General features: G+C 48.6%; 1 protein-coding gene across 5 annotated transcripts in view; it reads right to left on the bottom strand.

The window, feature by feature from the left end:
- The window catches only part of DPP3 (dipeptidyl peptidase 3), a 36,984-nt gene extending 16,225 nt beyond the window's left edge, over positions 1 to 20,759 (bottom strand). Inside the window, exons 1-11 of one of the 5 annotated variants that reach the window (XM_027579447.2) lie at positions 20,618 to 20,759; positions 19,065 to 19,339; positions 9,004 to 9,093; positions 8,322 to 8,459; positions 7,730 to 7,804; positions 7,033 to 7,126; positions 4,083 to 4,213; positions 3,840 to 3,970; positions 3,706 to 3,764; positions 434 to 628; positions 142 to 254 (exon numbers count right to left, since the gene is read on the bottom strand). In XM_027579447.2, coding sequence (XP_027435248.1) covers positions 142 to 254; positions 434 to 628; positions 3,706 to 3,764; positions 3,840 to 3,970; positions 4,083 to 4,213; positions 7,033 to 7,126; positions 7,730 to 7,804; positions 8,322 to 8,459; positions 9,004 to 9,093; positions 19,065 to 19,339; positions 20,618 to 20,669 — 1,353 coding nt within the window. In that variant the 5' untranslated portion in view covers positions 20,670 to 20,759. Of the gene's footprint in view, positions 1 to 141; positions 255 to 433; positions 629 to 3,705; positions 3,765 to 3,839; positions 3,971 to 4,082; positions 4,214 to 7,032; positions 7,127 to 7,729; positions 7,805 to 8,321; positions 8,460 to 9,003; positions 9,094 to 19,064; positions 19,343 to 19,841; positions 19,861 to 20,308; positions 20,573 to 20,617 lie in introns of those variants that run through there. The other 4 variants (XM_027579445.2, XM_027579449.2, XM_027579448.2 and 1 more) reach the window with 4 other exon arrangements.
- Positions 20,760 to 21,652: the final 893 nt, after the last annotated feature.

The raw sequence follows: 21,652 nt of genomic DNA, 5'->3' as shown, positions 1-21,652 counted from the left end.
GACAGGTGAGCAAACAGGCCAAGCCTCAGGGCCACCAGGCCGGCTGCCGTGCTCTTTCCTCTCCCTGCACTGGGCCCCCTGACTTCTTGTGTCAGCCATCAGGCCAGGCCCGCCCCGAACCCGTGGGCTGCTGGTGCCCACCTTGTCCTCCTCCTCCAGGAAGGTCAGCTTCTCCCGCTGCGTGGCATAGGCCACAGCCAGCACGTTCCCCAGTGAGACATTCTTGAAGCCATCCGTCTGCCTCAGGTCGTCATCTGGAGAAGGTAGGGAGGGAACCAGGGAGAAGGGGCAAACATCAAGGGCCACAGATAAGGAGTCCAGACAAGAGGACCAGGCTGGGATGGAGAACTGAGCGGGGCATGGGGCCAGGGCAACTGTGTGCAGGGGGAGGGGCGACCCCTAGGGGACATTGTTGCAGCTTGAGGAAGCTCACAGTTGGGGATGTTGATGCCAGCAGGGATGCCAGAGCCAGAGAAGGTGAGAACATCCAGGGAGGTGAAGTCGGGGGTGAGGAACTTGTCCTTCTCGAAGGCCGGGGGCCAGGGCAGTTCCTTCAGCAGCTGTTCTGCACTTGCCACCAGACACTCAAACTTGGCACTCATGGCCTTGTTCACCATGGCCACAAAGCCTGTAGGGAGAGAGTGGGCTGTGAGCTGGCAGGGTTTGGGAGGGGTCCCGTACCCCACTCAACTCCGTGACCCCTCTGGCCATCATGCAGGCACTACATGTCTGCTGTGTGCAGTACGCTTTGTGGGCCAGTGGGGAGAACAGGGACCCAGGCCTGGTCTCGTCTTCATGGAGGTCACTGAGGTGGGTGAGATATAGAGAAGGCTTCACTGGGTAACATCTGAGATGGATCTTAAAGGAGATGGCGGGGAGCACATAGAGGGTGGTGGGTGAAGATCAGATTCCCAATAGAAGGGACTGCATGAGCAAAAAACATGTTCTTTTGGGGGCAACTGAACTGTCCTGCAAGGCTAGAGCATCTGGCTTGAGAGGTGGTGACTGAGGCTGCTATGCAGGAGGCCTGGGACTGATCCTTTTAGGTTTAATGCGGTTGGAGATCCTAGCTTCCGGTTTCTGTTTCCAAAGTTGCACTCCGTAACACGTAGTTTCTATGAAAGCCTTCATAAAGAAAGAGCTTCCTGGTCAAATAAGTTTGGATAATACTATATGCTCTATCCCTAACTTCTTAGAGATTCTTAATGTACATTTGCATATTAGAGGTACTGAAGAGTCCTGCAAGCAAGACCCCTTACTGCTTAGCACTGAACCCTTCTTGGTGTAATTCCTGTGAACCCTGCATGAGCTATGCCTTGCAAAGGCCTGGCCTAGACTACTGTGTGGTCAGGCTCCTGCAAAGAATGGATTAACTTGGCCAAGGGTTACACCTGGCAAAGCTTCCCTGTCTGGAGCCACCGTGTCGGGTGGAATTGGCATAGCAGGTCAGGAAGACAAGATGATTAAAACAGCAAAGAAGAAAAAGCAACCTCCGGGATTGTTTAAATAAATTAGGGGGCAGCTATATGATGGCACGCCATGTTAGTCATGTCGTACAATAGCAGATGTCATGGGAAATTCTAATATTACGCAGCTATTAAAAAGAACATGGCCCGGGATGGCATGCCTGTGCCTGGGTGGCTCAGTCGGTTAAACATCTGCCTTTGGCTCAGGTCATGATCTCAGGGTCTTGGGATCGAGCCCTGCATCAGGCTCCCTGCTCAGCGGGGAGTCTGTTTCTCTCTCTCCCTCTGTGCTCTCTTGCTCTCTTTCTCTCTCCAACAAATAAATAAAATTTTTAAAAAATAAAAATAAAAAAATAAAAAATAAAAAGAACATGGGAGAGTCTGGCTGGCTCAGTCGGTAGAGCATGTGACCCTTGATCTCAGGGTCATGAGTTCAAGCTCCAGATTGGGCATGGAGCCTATTTAAGAAAATAAATAAATAAAAATAAAAAGAAGATGGTAGGTCTATACATATTGATATGAAAAGATACCTAAAATATTCAGTGAAGAAAGCAAGTGGCAGAACAATCCATAGAGCATAATCTCACCTACCTGGATAAATTAAAAGTTTCGTGTGTGTGCTTAAACAAAGCTCTGGAAAGACCTGCACTCAACTGTGTGAACTGCAGTGACCTCTGGAGGGGAGTGTCACAGGGGACCAATTTCACGTTTTATCCTACATACTTCTGTATTGTTCCAATTACTCAAAACAAACATGGATTTTTTTAAATCACACACACACACACACACACACACACACACACATATTTTTAAGCATTTATAGCTCTATATAAAAATAAAAAAGAGGGGCGCCTGGGTGGCTCAGTCGGTTGTGTGGCCAACTCCTGGTTTCAGGTCAGGTCATGATCTCAGGGTCCTGGGATCGAGCCCCGCATCGGGCTCCCTGCTCAGCCTGGGAGGCTGCTTGTAGATTCTCTCTCTCCCTCTGCCCCTCCCTCTGCTTGCATTCTATCTCTAAAATAAATAAATAGATAAATCTTAAAATAAATAAATAAAAACAAAACCCCCCCACAATGTACACTCCCAATTTTAACCTTGAGGTGGGAGGAATCACGGATGATTTCTTTAGTATGTTTTCCAAAATTTGTGACTGTGAACACGGACTACTTTTCCTCTCTTTTTTTAAGATTTTATTTATTTATTTATTTTTTTAAGATTTTATTTTTAAGTAACCTCTATACCCAATGTGGGGCTCGAACTCACAACCTTGAGATCAAGAGTCACCTGCTCTACTGACTGAGCCAGCCAGGTGCCCCTGGACTACTTTTCTAGTAACTACAAGGAGTTAGGTAAAGAGGGGACCTCTGAGATCAAGGCCGCTTAGGATGGTCTGGGGTCCTGGCCCTCAGAAAGGCCTGGAGAATCAGGACCCAGGCAGGGAAGCTGCAGGTGTGCACACCTGTCCGCCCCTCTGGCCCCTGTACCACCTGTGCCCTGGGCCTGCATCTTTGGGCTCAGATCTAAGCCCCCCACCAGCTGTTGGGGCTTTCCTCTCTCCTCCCAAGCTAATTTCTCTGGCTTCTAGCAGTTGGATTTTCCAGACTCTATCCCCATGGGCTGGGGACGATAAGGCCTCGCACAGAAGTCTAAATCCTCAGGCTGGATGCCCTGCCTCGAACAGGTGGGGGTATGGGTATAGGCATGGGGGGGCCAAGGCGGCCTCTCACCTGCCCTGGGATGACAGTAGCCAAGTCAAGTTCCCAGGCATGATGTTAATTATGCTCCTATTTACCCAGGACCTTTTATGTGCCTGGTGTTGTGTTGAGCAGCCGGCCTATAATACCTCACTTCCCACGACACCCAGAAGGGAGTGACCAATGCTCAGATATGGGGTTTACCCAGCTGGGGAGGTCACACAGCCTGTGAGTGGCAAAGCCGGGCTCGGAACGGCCACAGCCTGTGCCCGGATGAGACAGCACAGCAAAGTGGCTCAGAGCCAAGGTGCCAGGCTCAGCCACTCACCAACTATGCCTCGATAACCACTTCCATAAAGTGAGGACAGTAATTGTCACAGGACAGTGTCCAAACAAGCTCCTATAGCTAAGTGCCCAGTGCCTGGTAAATCATCAACACTGGTTCTGGTTATTTGTAGTATTACTGCCAAGGGGGGGAGGGGAGAACCTTCAGGGGGTACTGGGGTAAGCGTTTGCAAGCTGACCCCCCTCCTCCCAGGAGTTACCTTCAAACTCTCCACGGGAACCAAAGGGGTCTCGGTAGCTCTCGATGAACCCGATGTAACTGGGGGAGTAAAGGGCAGAGATGGAAGAGGGGCAGGCAGGAGGGGGGCAGCCGGGGTGAAGGCTGGTGCCTCACCTCTCCACGATGGGGCCTTTGTCCTGTATCCAGAAGCGGGAGCCCCTCTTGTGGGCCTCGATGGAGCCCTGGGTGAAACTTTCTATGTACTGAGCCAGCATCTGTTCCTGCTGGCTGTTGGCCGCATACGCCTGGGGGTGAGCAGGGGTCGGTCAGCCTCAGGCCACCCACCTGTCCCAACACCTGTCTTTGCTGTCCAGAGGGATCTGGAGCTTGCACCCCTCAGCCCCCAGCCAGCCCTACCTTGGCCTTCTCCAGGTGCTCCACCACCTTCTGCAGGATAGGGGCGTAGTCCCCCCGAGTCACCTGGAAATGGCTCCCCCGGAATTCGTAGCTCTTCAGCTTGGAAGTCATTTCAGAATGCAGAGCAGGCTCTGAGGGAAGAAGGATTGCTCAGGGAAAAAGCTAGCGTAAGACACCCCAGCAAGCTTCTCACCATGACACTCTTACTCTAAGATCTTCAATGACTCCCCACTGCCTACAGAAATTAGTATAAACTTTCATTTTCAAAAAATATGTATATAGTTAACTCATTTAAGCCTCACATCAACTCTGGGGGGAGTTATCTCCATTTTACAGATGGGGAAACTAAGGCACGGAGAAGTAAAGTAAGTTTCCAAAGGTCACACGGGCAGCAAGTGGCACAGCAGGATTCAAACCTAGGGTGGCAAACTGTATTTAGAAAGACAGTGAACCCCGAAATGTAAGGAGCCTTATAAAGAGATGAGACAGTGAACAGGAAGTAGGAGGTACGGTGAGAGAAGATGCTGGGGGGGGGGTTGGGGGAAGGGGACATGAGCCAAGGAAAGCAGGCAGCCTCTAGAAGCTGAAGCTGAGAGAGGCAAGGAAACAAATCACCCCCTGGAGGTCCCAGAAGGAACTGGAGTCTTGTTTCAGACTTTGGACCCCCAGAGCAGTAACAGAATAACTTTAGGTTATTTTATGCCACTACATTTGTGGTGATTTGTTGTGTTTTGCTTGTTGCCGCTGAGCAGTAGGATATATTTCTAGGTTATGTTGTAAAAGAAAAAAGAGAAACACAGTGTCTCCCACCTCCCAAGGTGACATCCCCCATCAGGAAGTGGGGGCTCTTGGCCCTCCTCCTGACGCTGGGCAGGCTTGTGACTCTAGCAGAAGTGATGCCACGGGACTGCCAAGGCCAGGTCATAAAAGGTGACACAGCTTTTGTCCACCCAAGATGGCTCTCTTGGGGTGTCCACCAAGCCACCCAAGGTGGCTCTCTTGGGACGCTCACTGGTGGAGGCCAGCCAACATGGGCAATGTGAAGAAGCCGTGTGAGGCGTTCTGGCCCATAGCCCCTGCTGAGGTCCCAGCTGACAGCCAGCATCTTTCATCGGCCGTGGGAGTGTGCCTGCAGGTGATTCCAGCCCCTGGCTGCTGATGGCACCCCAGCCTCCAAGTCTCCCCAGCTGAGGCCTCGGACACTGTCACCAGGCACAAGCTGTTCCAATTGTGTCCCATCCCAATTCCTGACCCGCAGAGTCTGTGAGCGTGAAGAGGTGGGCTTATAACCCTAAATTTGGGGGTCATCTGTACACAGCAAGAGATAACACACCAAGTGCACTCAGGCAGCCTGGCTCCAGAGCCTCACTCTCCTCGGTCAAATCCAACAATGTGCCAATCCCTAAACTTTCCCTCCACCATGCTCTGGGGCTCACACCGTTCCCTCCATCAGAGGGTGCCATCTTCATCTACCCCCACACCAAAGATCTGAGCTTCTACCAAATGCTAGCCACTGGGGAGACAGTGGTCAGTGAAACACACAATTCCTCCTCTTGAGGAGCCGGCAGTCAACAGCAACAACAAAAAAGCCTGGACAGTTACTGGGTGTGCTGACGGGAAAAGAGAAAGTCATGGAAGGACAGGGCAGGGTCCTGGAGAAGGTGATGAGCAGGTGTTCATCACGAGAATGTGTAGACGAGAGGGAGGACTTCGATGTGGGAAAGGGGACAGACCGTGCAAAGTTCTGGACGGCATATGTGACAGCACGGGGTTTTCAGTAAACTACCAAGTATGCCTGGGGCACAGAGTCTAAGTGGGAGGTGGGCAGGGATATGGGGCTGGGGGCTGGCAAGTGGAAAAGGGAGGGCCAGGTTGCAAAGGTCCTCATAGGGGTCTGGACCCCAATTTTCCTCTGAGAATCCTCCTCTCCCCACCTCCAATTCAGGTGCATGGGAGGGGCTGACCTCATCATCACCCGGCTCTGAGGCAGGCTTGGGATCAGGGTCCAGACAATCAGAGATCTATCTGTCCCTTGGCCACAGGGATGGGTTCACAGATAAATACGGGACCCAAAATAGAGAAACTAGAACCACTCCCAGACCTTATTGAAGAAACTTCTGAGAGAAAGGGGCCCTCTTTCTGCTGGAGTGGCCAGGCTGGTGTCTATCAGGGCCTGTGTGGGAGGAACACGCCATGGATGAAGTGAGAGAGAGGACCCCAGGCACAGAGAGAAATCTCTCGGAACACGGTCCGAGCAGCTGGGTCCAGCTGTGCTTGAAGCCATCCTACTCCGGGCTTCTTAATTACCCAAGCCGGTTAAGTTCCCTTCTGGTTTAGGCAAATGTACAATAGTCTTCACCTGTGAAGAGTTCTGAGTGCTAGAGCCCGCGGAGGTGGATTTGGGCTTTACCCTGAGGGTACTCTGAGAGATATTTAAAAAGCAGACTATAGTATGTTCGCCACCTCCCCCTTTCTACGTTCTCCCAAACCTCTAAGACCCATCGGGTCACCTCTTCCACTAAGCCTTCACTGATGGGCGGTTTGGATTTCTCTTCTAGCCTGCCACGCGGCAGGTGGCCCAGCCTCTGTTCCCATTGTTCACACGGATTATCTTTTGTGCCACCGCCTGAAGGATGGGGACCGTCAGAGGCTTGCGGCCGTAACATCCACCAAGTGGCATGGAACCCCTCTCCCTGCTCTCATGTCTCCCCCTGTATCTTTACTGTCACAGCCAGCCCTGCAGCTCGTGTCCCCCCCCTAGGTACCACCGGACGCAGAGCACAGCAGGGAGCACGGCGCCTAGTAAGTCTGCAGTCAACGTGTGCCGGAACTATTAGGCCTGTCCCTCCCTGCGGGGCCCAGTAACCCCCGTCCTCAGTCCGGCCCCCTCCCCCTCCCTGGGGCCAGGAGTGCTGAGGAGGGAGTAGAAGGGGTGTGTGAAGCAGCTCACCCATGCCAAGCACAGAAGCCAGCCGCACCTCGTAGCAGGGCTTCCCATCCTGGCTGACGCCCTTGAAGAGTCGCGTGTTGTAGGCACTGAGGTTCTGGAAAAGACCAGGGCAGGGGTTTGGGGAAGAAGAGTAAGTCCAGAGGGGGCCGCAAGGTGGGAGGAGGGAAACGGGTTCACACCAGGGAGAGAAGGTACAGAGGCAAAGCAGGCTGGGACGTCTGGGGTATCGTGCCTGAGTCCGCAGTGATGGGGAGAGAGCAGGTGGGCAGGCCAGGCCGGGCTCCCCGAGACGCTCTGCTCTATACGCTGAGCACTAAGTTTACTGAGTGCTGACCCCACTGTGTCAGCTGACCCAGGCCTACGCAAGGCAGTGCACGTGGAAACTGTTGCTGGGAGGTGAACCCCATAAGGGACTCCAGGACCTAATTGGAGCAGCTCTGATGTCTCCACTGTCCTGCCCTCAGGCTGTCACGAAGGCCTTCGGCCTGGGGCGGGCAGGGGCATCTCCATCACTGGCACGTGTGGGAACGTCTTCCTCGCTGGAGCCAGGTCAACTCTTAGACAAGGATTCCCAAGTCTTTTCTGCCTCAAATGCCCAGGACGCCGTGTCTCCGGACCCAAGCTGAGATCTGGGAGTGGGTGCCAATGGCGAGGAGGCCCTGTCAACCCACTGTCCCAAGTTCCCCAACCCTCAAACCTGTGAGTCCAGAAAGTCTTGGGCCAGTTTGGCATCTTCCATGGTGCAATCCCCAGAGAAGTAGGTGGTGATTCCCTGTTGGGGAAAGGGACAGATGGGAGGAGGAGCTGCCGAGGTCGGGACACATTCCCCCCAGCCCCTGGCTTCCTGCACTTCCTCCCAGCAGCCTCCACCCTGCCCCCTCTCATCTCTTTCTCAGGGGAGAAAACCGTAACACAAATCACAAACAGAGGCCCATCCCCAGCCTTCCTGCAGCTCTGCTCCACCCTTTTGCGGGCTGGCCCACCCTGAAGGCTCGCCATGTCCTTCACACCACGTGGCTGCCAAGGGGCCTCCAGAGGCGGGAAGCCTGGGCTCCCTCCTTTCCCATCTTCCCCTCCTCAGCTCCCTTGAGCTCTCAGCTCTTCTCTTCTTCCCTTCTGCAGGCTGTCAGAACCGGAAGGGCATCCAGAAAGCATTCCATCCAACTTGCTTCCTAGTTTACAAATGACAAAACTGAAGCCCACTGCCTCCTTACGCGGTATCCTTCCCTCCATGCCAGGTGACTCCAAAGGATGCCCTCCACTCTCCTGTTAAGGTTGGGGGGCCTCACCTCTTTCCCCAGCCCAAGGTGTCGAAGCCTCGGCTCCAGAGAGAACATGAGCTCCCTGCAGGTCTGCCAGAGGCTCCGGACTTCTTCCGGGTGCTGCTGAGCCGCCTTAGTCCCCAGGATCACACGTTCCAGCTTCTCCTGCAGGGGAAGAGGCCATAGGCTCGGCTACACCGACCAAGGCTGTCTTCTGGACCTTCTACACCCACCCCCCAGCTCTTCTCCTGCAGTCTAAGACCTGGCTCAAAGTGCGGCTGATGGACTAGCAGCATCGGTATTGCTTGAGAAATGTTGAACCTCAGGCCCCACTGCAGACCCGTTTGGTCAGAAGCTGCATTTCAACAAGACGGCCAGGCAACTTGTGTGTGTGAGTGCTGAGAGCCCGGGTGTAAGAGCGGCCTCTGCCTGAGATGGGCCTGAGCTCACAGTGCCAGTGAGGGACTCACCATGCCCGGGCCTCTCCACCATCCCCAGTGATGAGATGACCAGGCTCCATTTTCGCAAGCACTTAAGTTCATACATTCTCCCCTTGTATGCCCTCAGGTCAGCACAGTCAGGAAGAAACACTGCTTTCCCTTTATATGTGACAGGCATGGCAGTGACAGGGTCAAGGTTCCACTTAGGCCCCCACTCCCACCCCTCCGGCCCCAAATTCCTCACCTTCCCCAGCCCTCCCTCAACTCACCTTGGGCAGGTTGGGAACAAACTTGGTGTCGCCAAAGGACTTGTAGTTGCCCATGTTGGAGTAGACACCCGCAGCATACACCAGGAACGCCTGGGGGGGAGGTGGGCATCAGAGACCCGGAAACACAGAACCCCCCACCAAACTGGACCCCACCCCAGGGAGGTTCCCTCCTGAGATGTTAACACCCAGAGGAACCAGTATAGGCGAGACTGGGAAATCTGGGGGCAGGACCCAGATCCCAGCAGGCCCCAGTCTGGCCCCAACATACTTTCACAGACCAATCTTCACACACCCAGTGTCCAGCCAAACCGGTCTTCTCAGCAGCCCCCAAACACACCCACCTTTGTTCCCGCTATGCCCAGCACCCTCTCAGCCTCCCGCGGCCATTCCGTATGAGCCCTGAAGCCCAGCTGAAACACTGTCTCTGCCTCCTTCTGCAGAGAGTCTGTCTTCTGCCCCCAAGCAGCCAGGCAGCTGGAACTGGAAGCATCCAATGTTAGAGTTGGAGGGGCCTTGATCATCTGCTCTATAGCTTTTGCAGGACAAAAACTTAGTCTCCCTTCCTCTGGCAACAAGACCTCAATCTTCCTCTTGGGAAGGGGGAATCTCCCTTCCCTGACTCCGGGGGTAGTCCCAGGCTCAAGCTAGACAGTAAGAGCCCTACCCAGGCATTTCCTAGTGGCAAAGAGCCTCTGTTTTTATACTAGGGATCATGGAGCCTGGAGCCCCTGGAGCTCCCCTGTTGGAGTGAAGAAAGAAAGCAGGGCTGAGAGATGAAGATTGCATCAAAATGGTATCCCTGAGCCCCTGAATCCAGCCGTGACTGAAGCCTGCGCTAGCCCTGGACTTTTCAATTATGTGAGGCAGTAACGCTCTCTTTTTTAAAATAGACTTCATTATTTAGAGCATTTTAGATCCACAGCAAAACTGGGCAGAAAGTATACAGATTCCCCATGTACCTGCTGCCCCCCCGACATGAACAACCCTCCTTATTATCAACGTCTCCCACTGGAGCGGCACATTTGTGCCAACTGATGAACCTACCTGGCCACATCATCACCCAAGACCACAGTCTACATTAGGGTTCACTCTTGGTGTACACGCTATGGGTTTGGACAAATGGATGGCATATATCCCCTATTACATACGATACATTACTCTACACTATAGAGTCGTTTCACCGCCCTACATATCCCTCCCCTCAATGCCTGGCAACCACCGATCTTTTTTACTATCTCTAAGGTTTTGTCTTTTCCAGAATATCATATAGATGGAATCAAATGTATGTAGGCTTTTCAGATTGGCTTCTTTCACTTAGTAACATGCATTTGACTTCCCCCTGTCTTTTCATGGCTTGATACCTCATTTCTTTCTAGCACTGAATAATATTCCATTGTCTGGTTGGATCACAATTTGTCAACTCAGCTAGTGAAGGACATCTTGGTTGCTCTCATTGTTGGCAACTGTGAATAAAGCTGCTACAAACATCCATGTGCGGGCTTTTGTGTGGACATAAGTTTTTACCTCATTTCAAGATTTCACCTCAGTAAATAGCAAGAAGCATGACTGCTGGATCATATAGTAACAACAGATTTCTTTTGCAAGAAACTGCCGAACTACCTTCCACAGTGGCCATATGAGTTTGCATTCCCACCAGCAATGAACAAGAGTTCCTGTTGCTGCACATCTGCAACAGCATTTGGTGTTGTCATGTTTTGGATTTCGGCAAAGCTAATGGGTGTGTAGTGGTTATCTCATTATTTTACTTATTTGCAATTCCCTAATGACATAGGATGTGGAACATCTCTTCACATGCTTACTTGCCATCTGCATTTCTTCTTGGGGAAAGTATCCATTACTGTCCTTGGCTCATTTAATTGGGTTGCTTGTTTTCTTACTGTTGAGTTTTGAGAGTTCTTTATATTCTGGCTAGGAGTCCTTTATCAAATATTATCTTTTGCAAATACTTTTCCAGTCTGTGGCTTGATTTTTTATTCTCTTGACAACGTCTTTCACAAAGCAGGACTTTTTAATTATATTGAAGCCCAGCTTATCAACTATTTCTTTACGGATTATACTTGATGTTGTACCTAAAAAGTCATCTCCATACCCAAGGTCATCTAGATTTTCTGTTATCTTCTGGGAGTTTTACAGTTTTGTATTTAACATGTAAATCTGTGATCCACTTTGAATTAACTTTTGTGAAAGATGTAAGGTCCATGTCTGGTCTAGATTCTCTTTCTTTCTTTTCTTTCTTTTTTTTTTTTTGCATGTGGATGTCCAGTTGTTCCAGAACCATTTGCTGAAAAGACTATTTTTACTCCATTGTGTTGCTTTGCTCCTTTGTCAAAGATCAGTTGACTGTATTTATGGGGGTCTATTTCTGGGCTCTTTATTCTATTGCATTGATCTATCTGTCTACCCTTTTGCCAACACCACACTATCTTGATTACTGTAGCTTTAGAGTAAGTCTTAAAGTTGAGTGGTGCTGATCCTCCAACGTGGTTCTTCTTCACTCTTTCCCCAATATTGTGTTGAAAATAAAATAACTTGCTGGGATTTTTAATCACATTGCACTGAATCGATAGATAAAGTTGGGAAGAAATGACATCTTTTTTTTAAAGATTTTATTTATTTATTTGAGAGAGTGAGAGCACAAGCAGAGTGAGGGGAAGAGGGAGAAGCAGATTCCCCACTGAGCAGGGAGCCCAACATGGGGCTTGAATCCCAGGACCCTGGGATCATGGCCTGAGCCGAAGGCAGATGCTTAATGACTGAGCCACCCAGGTGCCCCTTAATTTCAAATCCTTATGGTTCCTTTCTGGTATATTAAAAGCAACTGACTTTTGTGTGTGTATATATATGTGTATATATATATATATATATATATATTTAAAAATTTTCTTTATTTGTCAAAGGGGGTGAGAGAGCACGAGCAGGGAGAGAGGCAGGCAGAGGGAGAAGCAGGCTCCCCCCCCTGAGCAGGGAGCCCAGTGTGGGACTCAATCCCAGGACCCTGGGATCATGACCTGAGCTGAAGGCAGACACTTAACTGGCTGAGCCACCCAGGCATCCCCTGACTTTTTCATATTAACTTTGTACCCTGCAACCTTGCTATAATCGCTTATGAGTCCCAGGAATTTTTTGGTCAATTCTTTTGGATTTTGTACATAGATGGTCAATCATATTTTCTGCAAACAAAGACAGTTTTGTGTCTCCCTTCCTAATCTGCATACCTTTTATTTCCTGTTCTTGCCTTATTGCATTAGCTAGGACTTCTGGTACAATGCTGAAAAACAGTGGTGAGGGGACTTCCATGCCTTGTTCCTGATCTTAGTGGGAAAGCTTTGAGCTTTTCACCATTAAATATGATGTTAGATGTAGAGCTTTTGTAGATAGGCTTTATCTTTATCAAGTTGAGGAAGCTCCCCTCTATTCCTAATTTACTTAGTTTTATTGTGAATGGGTGCTGAATTTTGTCAAATGCTTTTTCTGCATCTATTGATATGATCATGCGGTTTTCTTCTTTAGCTTGTTGATGTGATGAATTATTTATTTCCAAATGTTGAACCAGATTTGCACACTCAGGATAAATCCTACTTGGTCATTGGTTTTTTTATACATTGTTGGATTTGATTTGCTAATATTTTGTTGAGGATTTTTGCATCTATGTAAATGAGAAATAATGGTCTGTAGTTTTCTTTTCTTGTAATGCCTTTGTTTGGTTTTGGTATTAGGATAATGTTGGTCTCGTAGAATTAATTAGGAAGGATTCCCTCTGTTCCTCTCTCTTTTTTTAAAGATTTTATTTATTTGACAGGAGAGAGAGACACAGCGAGAGAGGGAACACAAGCAGAGGGAGTAGGAGAGGGAGAAGAAGGATTCCTGCGGAGCAGGGAGCCCCATGTGCAGCTCAATCCCAGGACCCTGGGACCATGACCTGAGCCGAAGGCAGATGCTTAACCGACTGAGCCACCCAGGTGCCCCTGATCCTCTCTTTTGAAAGAGATTATAGAGAACTGGTATAACGTTGTCCTTAAATGTTTTGGTATAATTCGTCAGTGAACCCATGTGAGCCTGGTGTTTTCTGTTTGGGAAGATTATTAATTATTGATTCAATTTCCTTAAGGCCCATGGGATTTATATTGATGTTTCATCTTTCATTTCTGATATTAATAGTTTATGATTTCTCTCTTATTCCCTTAGACTAGTCAGAGGCTTATCAATCGTGATCTGAATGTTTGTGTCCCCCATCCCAATTCATACATTGAACTCTAACCCCCAAAGTGATGGTATTAGAAGGTGGGGCCCTTGGGAGGTGGTTAGGTCATGAGGGCAAGAGCCCTCATCATTGGGATTAGTGCCCTTATAAGAGACACCAGAGAGCTAGTTCATCCATTCCACCATGATAGGACACAGTGAAGTCAGCAGTGTGCAAATTGGAAGAGGGCTTTCATCAAAACTTGACTGAGCCAGCACCCTGAACTTGGACTTTCATATGAGAAATAAATTTCTGTTTATAAGCTACTCAGTGGTATTTTGGTTATAGCAGCCCAAACAGACTAAGACATCAGTTTTGCTGATCTTTTCAAAGAACCAGCTTTTGGTTTCATTAATTTTCCCCACTGATTTCCTATTTGCAATTTTATTGGTTTCTGCTCTAATTATTTTTCTTCTGCTTACTTTGGATTTAATTTGCTCTTCTTTTTGTTTTTTTTTCTAAGGTGGAAACAGACGATTGATTTTAGATCTTTCTTCTTTTCTAATATATGCTTCAATGCTATAAACTTTCCTCTAAGCATTGCTTTTACTGCATCCCACAAATTTTGGTAATTTGTTTTCATCTTAGTTCAATATATACCTATATATATATGCATATATATAGATCTTAAAGATTTTTTTTTAGAGAGAGAGAGAGCATGGGGGTGGGGGAGGCAGAGGGAGAGGGAGAGGGAGTCTTAAGCAGATTCTATGCTGAGCCCAGAGCCCAACATGGGGCTCAATCGCACAACCCTGAGATCCTGACCTGAGCCAAAACCAAGAGTTGGATGCTTAACTGACTGCACCACTCAGGTGCCTGAAAAAAACACATATATTTTTAAGTAGTCTCCACACTGGGCCATCAATGCAGGGCTTGAACTCACAACCCTAAGATCAAGACCTGAGTTGAGATTGAGTCAGCCGCTTGGGGGTGCCTGGGTGGCTTAGTTGGTTAAGTGTTTGCCTTCGGCTCAGGTCATAATCCCAGGGTCTTGGGATTGAACCCCAAATCAGGCTTCCTGCTCAGCGGACAGCCTGCTTCTCCCTCTCCCTCTGCTGCTCCCCCTTCTTGTGCTCACTCTCTCTCTCTCTGTCAAATAAATAAATAAATAAAATCTTAAAAAAAAAAAAAAAGCCTGCCACTTCACTGACTGAGCCACTCAGGTGCCCCTTAGTTAAAAATATTTTTAAATTTCTCTTGAGATTTCTTCTTTGACCCATGTATTATTTAGAAGTGTGTTGTTTATTTTTTCAAAGATTTTATTTATTTATTTGACAGAGAGAGACACAGCAAGAGAGGGAACACAAACAGGGGAGTGGGAGAGGGAGAAGCAGGCTTCCCGCTGAGTAGGGAGCCTGATGCGGGGCTTGATGCCAGGACCCTGGGATCATAACCTGAGCCAAAGGCAGACGCTTAACGTCTGAGCCACCCAGGCACTCCTAGAAGTGTGTTGTTTAATCTCCAAGTATTTGGGGATTTTCCAGTTATCTTTCTGTTATTGATATCTAATTTAATTCCATTTTGATCTGAGAGCAGACATTGTATTACTTCCATTCTTTTAAATTTGTTAAGGTGTGTTTTATGGATCCGAATGTTTCTATCTTGGTGGATCGTCCACATAAGCTCGAGAATACATATTCTGCTGTTGTTGAAGTAGACTAGATGTCTTGATACCCAGCTGATTGATGGTGTTGTTGAGTTCAACTATGTCCTTACTGATTTTCTGCCTGCTAAATATATCTGATAGAAGGGTGTTAAAGTCTCCAACGATAGTAGTGGATTCATCTATTTCTCTTTGTAGTTGCATCAGTTTTTGTCCCAAATATTTTGATACTCTGTTAGACATACACATTAAAGACTGTTGTCTTCTTGGAGAACTGACCCTTTTATCATTATGTAATGCCCTCTTTATCCCTGATAACTCTCCAGGCTCTGAAGTTTGCAAAATTAATATAACTACTCCCACTTTCTTTTGATTAGTGTTGGCATGGTATATCTTTCTCTATCCATTTAAGTGGGCTTCTTGTAGACAAGATATATTTCAGTCTTGTTTTTTGATCCGTTCTGACAATCTCTTTTATTTTTTATTTTTTAAAGATTTTATTTATTTATTTGACAGAAAGAGACACAACGAGAGAGGGAACACAAGGAGGGGGTAGTGGGAGAGGGAGAAGCAGGCCTCGTGTGGAGCAGGGAGCCCGATGTGGGGCTTGATCCCAGGACCCTGGGATCATGACCTGAGCCGAAGGCAGACGCTTAACGACTGAGCCACCCAGGTGCCCCAATCTCTGTCTTTTATTTCTTTTTTTTTTTTTCAATCTCTGTCTTTTAACTGGTACATTTAGACCACTGTCATTCACAGTGATCACTGATATGGTTGGATTAGTATCTGCCATATTTGTTACTGTTTTCTATTTGTTGTCCTTCTTTGTTCCTATTTTCGTCTTCCATTCTTTTTCTGTCTTTTGTAGTTTTAACTGAGCCTTTTACATGAGTCCATTTCCTCTCCTTTCTTAGCTTATCAGTTATACTTTTTTACTTTTTAGTGTTGTCCTAGATTTTGCAATATGCCTTTATAACTAATCCAAGTCCACTTTCATATAACACTATACTGCCCCATGGATAGCATGATACTTTATAACAAAGTACCTTATGATAACCTTATAATAACAAAGTAATTCTAATTCCTGTCTCCTCTCCCTTGCATCACTGCTGTCATTTATTTCACCTATATAAAAGCACACATAAATTTAATATATGTATAAATATGTAAATTACATATAATGTAGATAAACATAAGCATACATAATCAAATACACTGTTCCTATTATTTTGAACAAATGGTTATCTCTTAGATTAAGAATTATTTTACCTTCACTTTTTCCTTCTCCAATGCACTCCCTTTCTTACGTAGATTTGAGTTTCAGACCTCTATCATTTTTCTTTTCCCTGAAGAACTTTTAACCTTTCTTGCAAAGCAAGTCCACCGGCAACACATGACCTCAACTTTTGTTTGTCTGACAAAATCTGTTTTTCCTTCACTTTTGAAGGATAATCTCACAAGGTACAGAATCGTAGGCTGGTGGCTTTTTGTATTAACACTTCAAATACTTCAATCTACTCCCTTCTTGCTTGTGTGGTTTTTGAAGAGTTGGATGCAATTCTTATCTTTGCTCCTCTAAAGGTAAGATCCATTTTTCCTCCAGCTTCTTCTTCTAGGACTTTTACTTTGATTTTCTGTAGTTTGACAATATGTAGTTTTTTGGGGCATTTAATATTCCACTTAGTGTTCACTGAGCTTCATGGATCCATGGTTTACTATATGACATTAATTTGGGGAAATTCTCAATCATTATTGTTTCAGATATTTCTTTGTTTTCTCTTTCTTCCTCTTCTGGTATTCCCATTACATATATGTTATACCTCCTGTAGTTGCTCTACAGTTCTTAGATACTCTGTTCTGTGTTTTTCAGTCTTTTCTCTCTGCTGGTCAGTTTTGAAGATTTCTACTGAGATATCCTCAAGCTCAGTGAGTCGTTCCTCAGCTGTGTCAAGTCTACTAATAGAGACTATTAATAAGCCCAGCAAAGGCATTCTTCATTTCTGTCTTCTGACTTCTAGCGGTTTGGGTTCTTTCTTAGGATTTCCATTTCTCTGCCCATCTGTTCTTGCATGTTGTCTGCTTTATCCATTAGCGCTCTTAGCATATCAGCCATAGTTTTAACTCCTGGTCTGATAAGTCCAACATCCCTGCCATGTCGCAATCTGCTTCTGGTGCTTTCTCTGTCTCTTCGAACTGCGTTTTTTGCCTTTAGTATGTTTTGTAATTTTTTTCTTGATAGCCAGATATGATGCACTGGGTAAAAGGAACTGCTGCAAATAGGCCTTTAGTAATGCGATGGTAAGGTGTGGGAGCAGGAGAAGCATTCTCCAGTCCCACAATTAGGTCTCAGCAGTCTTTCAGTGAGCTTTTACCTCACTGAACTTTACATGTGCTTCTCAGTCCCGTGTCCTCACCTTCCCCTTTAGGTGGACAGGATGACGAGAACTGTCTGGAATGGGATATTTTCCTCCACCCAGGTCAGTTAGGCTCTGATAAAACCCTAGCAGGCTAGGTTCTAGAGATACAGTTTCTCCTGAGAGCAAACTGTGAAGAACAGAATGTTCTGGCATTTATTCAAAAATGATTCCCTTTCCCCTCCCCCTGCCAGAAGCACAAGGGGCTTTTTCTCTGAGATTCACTGTGAGGACCAAGATCCTGGAGGTAAAATTCCCCAAATTCCCAAAAGTGTGCAGGCCCCTCCTCTGCATGGGTCCTCCTGGAGTTTTTAACTCTCAGAGCTGTCCACACGGAGCCTCCAGTGATTTGTCAATCACAGTTCAGGTTTTCCAACTGCACTACCGGTTCTGGGGGAGGCTCCTGCTCATGAATTTTTACGCTGGTGAGTCGTGGTTCTCTGTACCCACCTGTCTGTCTCTCCAATTTGGGGGCAACAGTTAGCCTTGTGCCCTCACTTCTCTTAAGGACATAAGAAAAGTTATTGATTTTTCCAGTTTGTTCCACATTTTACTTGCTTGGATAGACTGGTGACTTATAAGCTGCTTACATGCTGGACTGGAAACTGGAAGTCATGATTTTCATTTTCACTTAAGCCAATTTGAGATGGATTTCTGCTATTTGCAAGCAAAAGTATCCCACTGAGAACAGTAATACTTAGGTTTCACTTTCCCCAGCTATTAACTCTTTTAATGAGTAAGTCAAGGTCTAGAAATGGGATGTGATTACTAAGTTAAAGGGAGAAGAAACAGCCTGGGCCTCAGCTCAGAGATAAGCAATCCAATCCCTTTATTTTACATGTAGAAACACAGGCCATTTTCTCATACATTCTTGGTGAAACTTTTGTAAAAGATGGTTTAACAACATCAGTCACTTGTAAACGTACAGAGCCTTTGATCCAGCAATGCTACTTCCAGAAATAGATCCTACTCACACAGGGGCACAAGTATGCTCACTGTGGCACTATTTCTAGGAAGAATCAAGAACAATCCAAATGTCCAACAATAAGGAAAAGATTAAATTGATTATGGTATACACTGCAGTGGAGTGCTTCACGGTCAACAAAAAGGATGAACTGGATTTATGTGTACCCCATGTAAGTTCTCCAAGACATGGTGTTCAATTAAAAAAAAAAAAAAAAGGGAAAAGAAAAAAGCAGGACTCCTAAGAACATGGAGAGCATGATCTCATTTACATAAAAGACAAAATGAGGAACCAGTGCACGTGTGCATGTACCTGTGTAGGAATGCAATACACAGACAGAGGACTCAAAAGGCTGTACACCCCACCATCCAATGGGTGACGTTTGTGTTTCGTTTTGTGTCTTTCTGCATTGCAGCAATGCACTACAAACACATCTAAGTATTACTTGGCCAACAGACCCACAAACAAACAAAAGCCAGGGGACAGGCAGGGACCCACAACACGGCAGAGGAAGATCTGGTCCGGATCTCAGACCTCCTGATTCCTACCCTGGACTCACTCCTCTACCATCTCTGAGTGTCCATAGTTGTTTCCTTTACTCACAGCGGCCACTATTTATCTTAGAGTCAGGTCACTGCAACCCTAGGAGGTACAGACCCTCATGCACATTTTCTAGATGAGAAGGCTGAGGCTCCAGGAGAGGTTCCTGTATTTGTAGCCCTTGGTCTAATCTATAGAGAAAGACCCTTGTACCTGCGTTTGTGGTCCCTCATACCCAGAAGCCACTCAGGAAATGCCGGATGACCTAAAAGAACTGACCTGATACTCCTCCTCGGTAAGGCCCTCAGCCAGGGCATGCTGGCGCAGCTGGTCGGGGTCCTGGGCACGGAAGAGGCGGCTGAGCAGCGCGTAGATGTAGGGGGCCTCAGGGGAGGTCTGCAACAGCACAGCCAGGCCTCCATACCAGGCGGCCCGTGACAGATGGTGGGCATAGAGGCGCTCTGTGGGCGACAGCAGGCGGAAGGCCTCCCGGCAGTCCAGGCTAAACACACCGATGTCATTGGGCAGGATGTACTGGGCGTCCGCCATGGGCCCTGCTGAGAACCATCACCATCATCACAACCATCATTTTCCACACACCAACTACACACCTAGCTAAGCACTCTCATGGTCTCATTTAATCCTCCCCCAAACCCATTCACAGATATGCTAACTGAGGCTCAGAGGTTAGGTGACTCATGCGAAGATATGACAAAATACACTGGTGGGTCATATTTGGCCTGGGGCCCCTCAACCTTAAAGACTGAATTCAACTACCTAGTATTTTTTTTTATTATTATTTTTTAAAGATTTTATTTATTTATTTGAGAGAGAGAATGAGAGACAGAGAGCATGAGAGGGAGGAGGGTAAGAAGGAGAAGCAGACTCCCTGCTGAGCAGGGAGCCCGATGTGGGACTCGATCCCGGGACTCCAGGATCATGACCTGAGCCGAAGGCAGTCGCTTAACCAACTGAGCCACCCAGGCGCCCTCAACTACCTAGTATTACAGATAGGGAAACTGAGTCCCAGACAGGCTAGGAGCTTCGCCTACTAACACAAGGCAGAGGTCAGAAGCAGAGACCTGCATCTCTAGACTCCCAGCCCAGGCCCTTCAGGCTCCCCTTCTCCTCTGACTTCCTAGCCTCCTCTTCGGAATTCTCCTGTAAGTTCTTCAATTCCACCCACCACTGTGTTCACAAGGATAGAGTTCCAGGCTACCAGCTGGAAGACCCAGGTTCTGAACCTGGTTCAACCCTAGACTCCTAAAACCAAGTCAGGTTTTTCACTTTTCTGTGCCTCAGTTTCCACCTCTGTAAAATGGGGGTGATAATAAGGTCAACCTCACCAGGAGGGTGTGCAATCTGTCTCACTCTCATCCTTCTGAATGCCTTTCCTTTGGCCCTCCATCCTCCTACCGTCTCCCTGTGCTTCGCCAGGGGAGCTACAGAGCCACATTAGTTCGGAGCTGGAAGAAAACTCATTTTACAGACAGACTGAGGCTTAGAGAGGCCACAAAACTTACCGAAGTCTCACAGTTCCGCTGGGACCCGGGATCTCCCACCCCAGCGCATTTTCCACACCATCCTCCCTTAACCGGAATGAGTGCCCAGCCTCCCCCACCACTCCGGATGCTCCGCCCCAATAACACAACCCTCGGGGTTAACTCTTTGCTGCCCGGGGTGGGGGGGGTTCCTTGGCCTCGGGGCCGCGATGAATGTGGAAGGGGTACTGGATGAAAGGCAGAAAGGAAAAATCTTGCGTTCGGTCCAGACTCGCCCTGTCCCCCGAGGATGACGCATTGTGACCCCGAAACCCGGGCGCCGCTCCTCACCTGCAGCAGCTGCTCTCATCGCAAACTCACTTCCTGCTTCCGGCTCCCCCATTCATTGGGGCTCCACGAACTCCGCCCCCCGCGGCCAATCGCCGGGCATCGGGGCCCGGATGGGCGTCAGCTCCAGCCAATAGGCGCACCTCGGCGCGCTCCGCCGGCCCGCGGCTCCCCGCTCCCGGGCCCTACTGGGTCGCCGGCGGGACGGCCCCTGCGGCCTTGGTCTTTGTCAGCGAGGGTGCAGGCTCGGCGGCCGGAAAACTGAGTGGCCGGCCTGGGCGCGGCCCAGTCCCGGCCGACCGGGCTGACAAGGTCCCTTCGAGTCCGGGCGGGGCGGCATGGGTGTCAGTTACGGAGCGGCAGGGACTTCCCCACAGAGCCCCAGCGCCCCTCTCCTTTGGGTCCCCGGACTTCAGTTTTGCAGGTGGGAACCTGCGCTCTGGAAGTGATGTGACTCCCTCTCTCTCACTGGATTCGAGGGTTAGGGGTGGAGACTCTTAGGACACTGCGAACCTACAAGGCCAGCTGCCGGGCCTGAGCTGAGGCCATCACACCCGTGCGGGGACAAGTGCTTCACCGCACCGCCATCGATTCGCCGGGGCTTGGAAGGCAGCCGCTAAACATCTCTGAGCCTCAGTTTCATCAGCACGAAGGGGCGAGGGGCCTGGAGTTGGTTGGTGCTTGCCCGATACCTGATGGAAGGGAGAGCTGCCTGTGACCCCAAGAGGCTGCCCAGGACAGAGCTGGGCCTGAGGTCCACCTTTGCACGTCTGGATGGACTCACAAGAGGACGACCTGGGTGGGGCATGGCATGTTCAAGAGCTGGCACCAGGCCCGGGCTCAGTGGGGACCACTGAGAGGGGCCTGGGTCAGCGTGGGCAGAGGCAGGCCATCTAAGGTCCATTCAGGCCCCCATCATCTACTGGCTGTGTGGCCTTGGGTGGGACACTTAACCTCTCTGTCTTCCTCAGCCAGAAAACCCAGCTAACAATTGTCTCCACTCCGAAGGATGCTGTAGCCCTGAGTGAACTGATGACT

The sequence above is a fragment of the Zalophus californianus genome, chromosome 11, assembly GCF_009762305.2.
Source record: "Zalophus californianus isolate mZalCal1 chromosome 11, mZalCal1.pri.v2, whole genome shotgun sequence".
NCBI lineage: Eukaryota > Metazoa > Chordata > Mammalia > Carnivora > Otariidae > Zalophus > Zalophus californianus.
The sequence above is the reverse complement of the archived record's forward strand: the minus strand, read 5'-3'. Positions and strand labels throughout refer to the sequence as shown.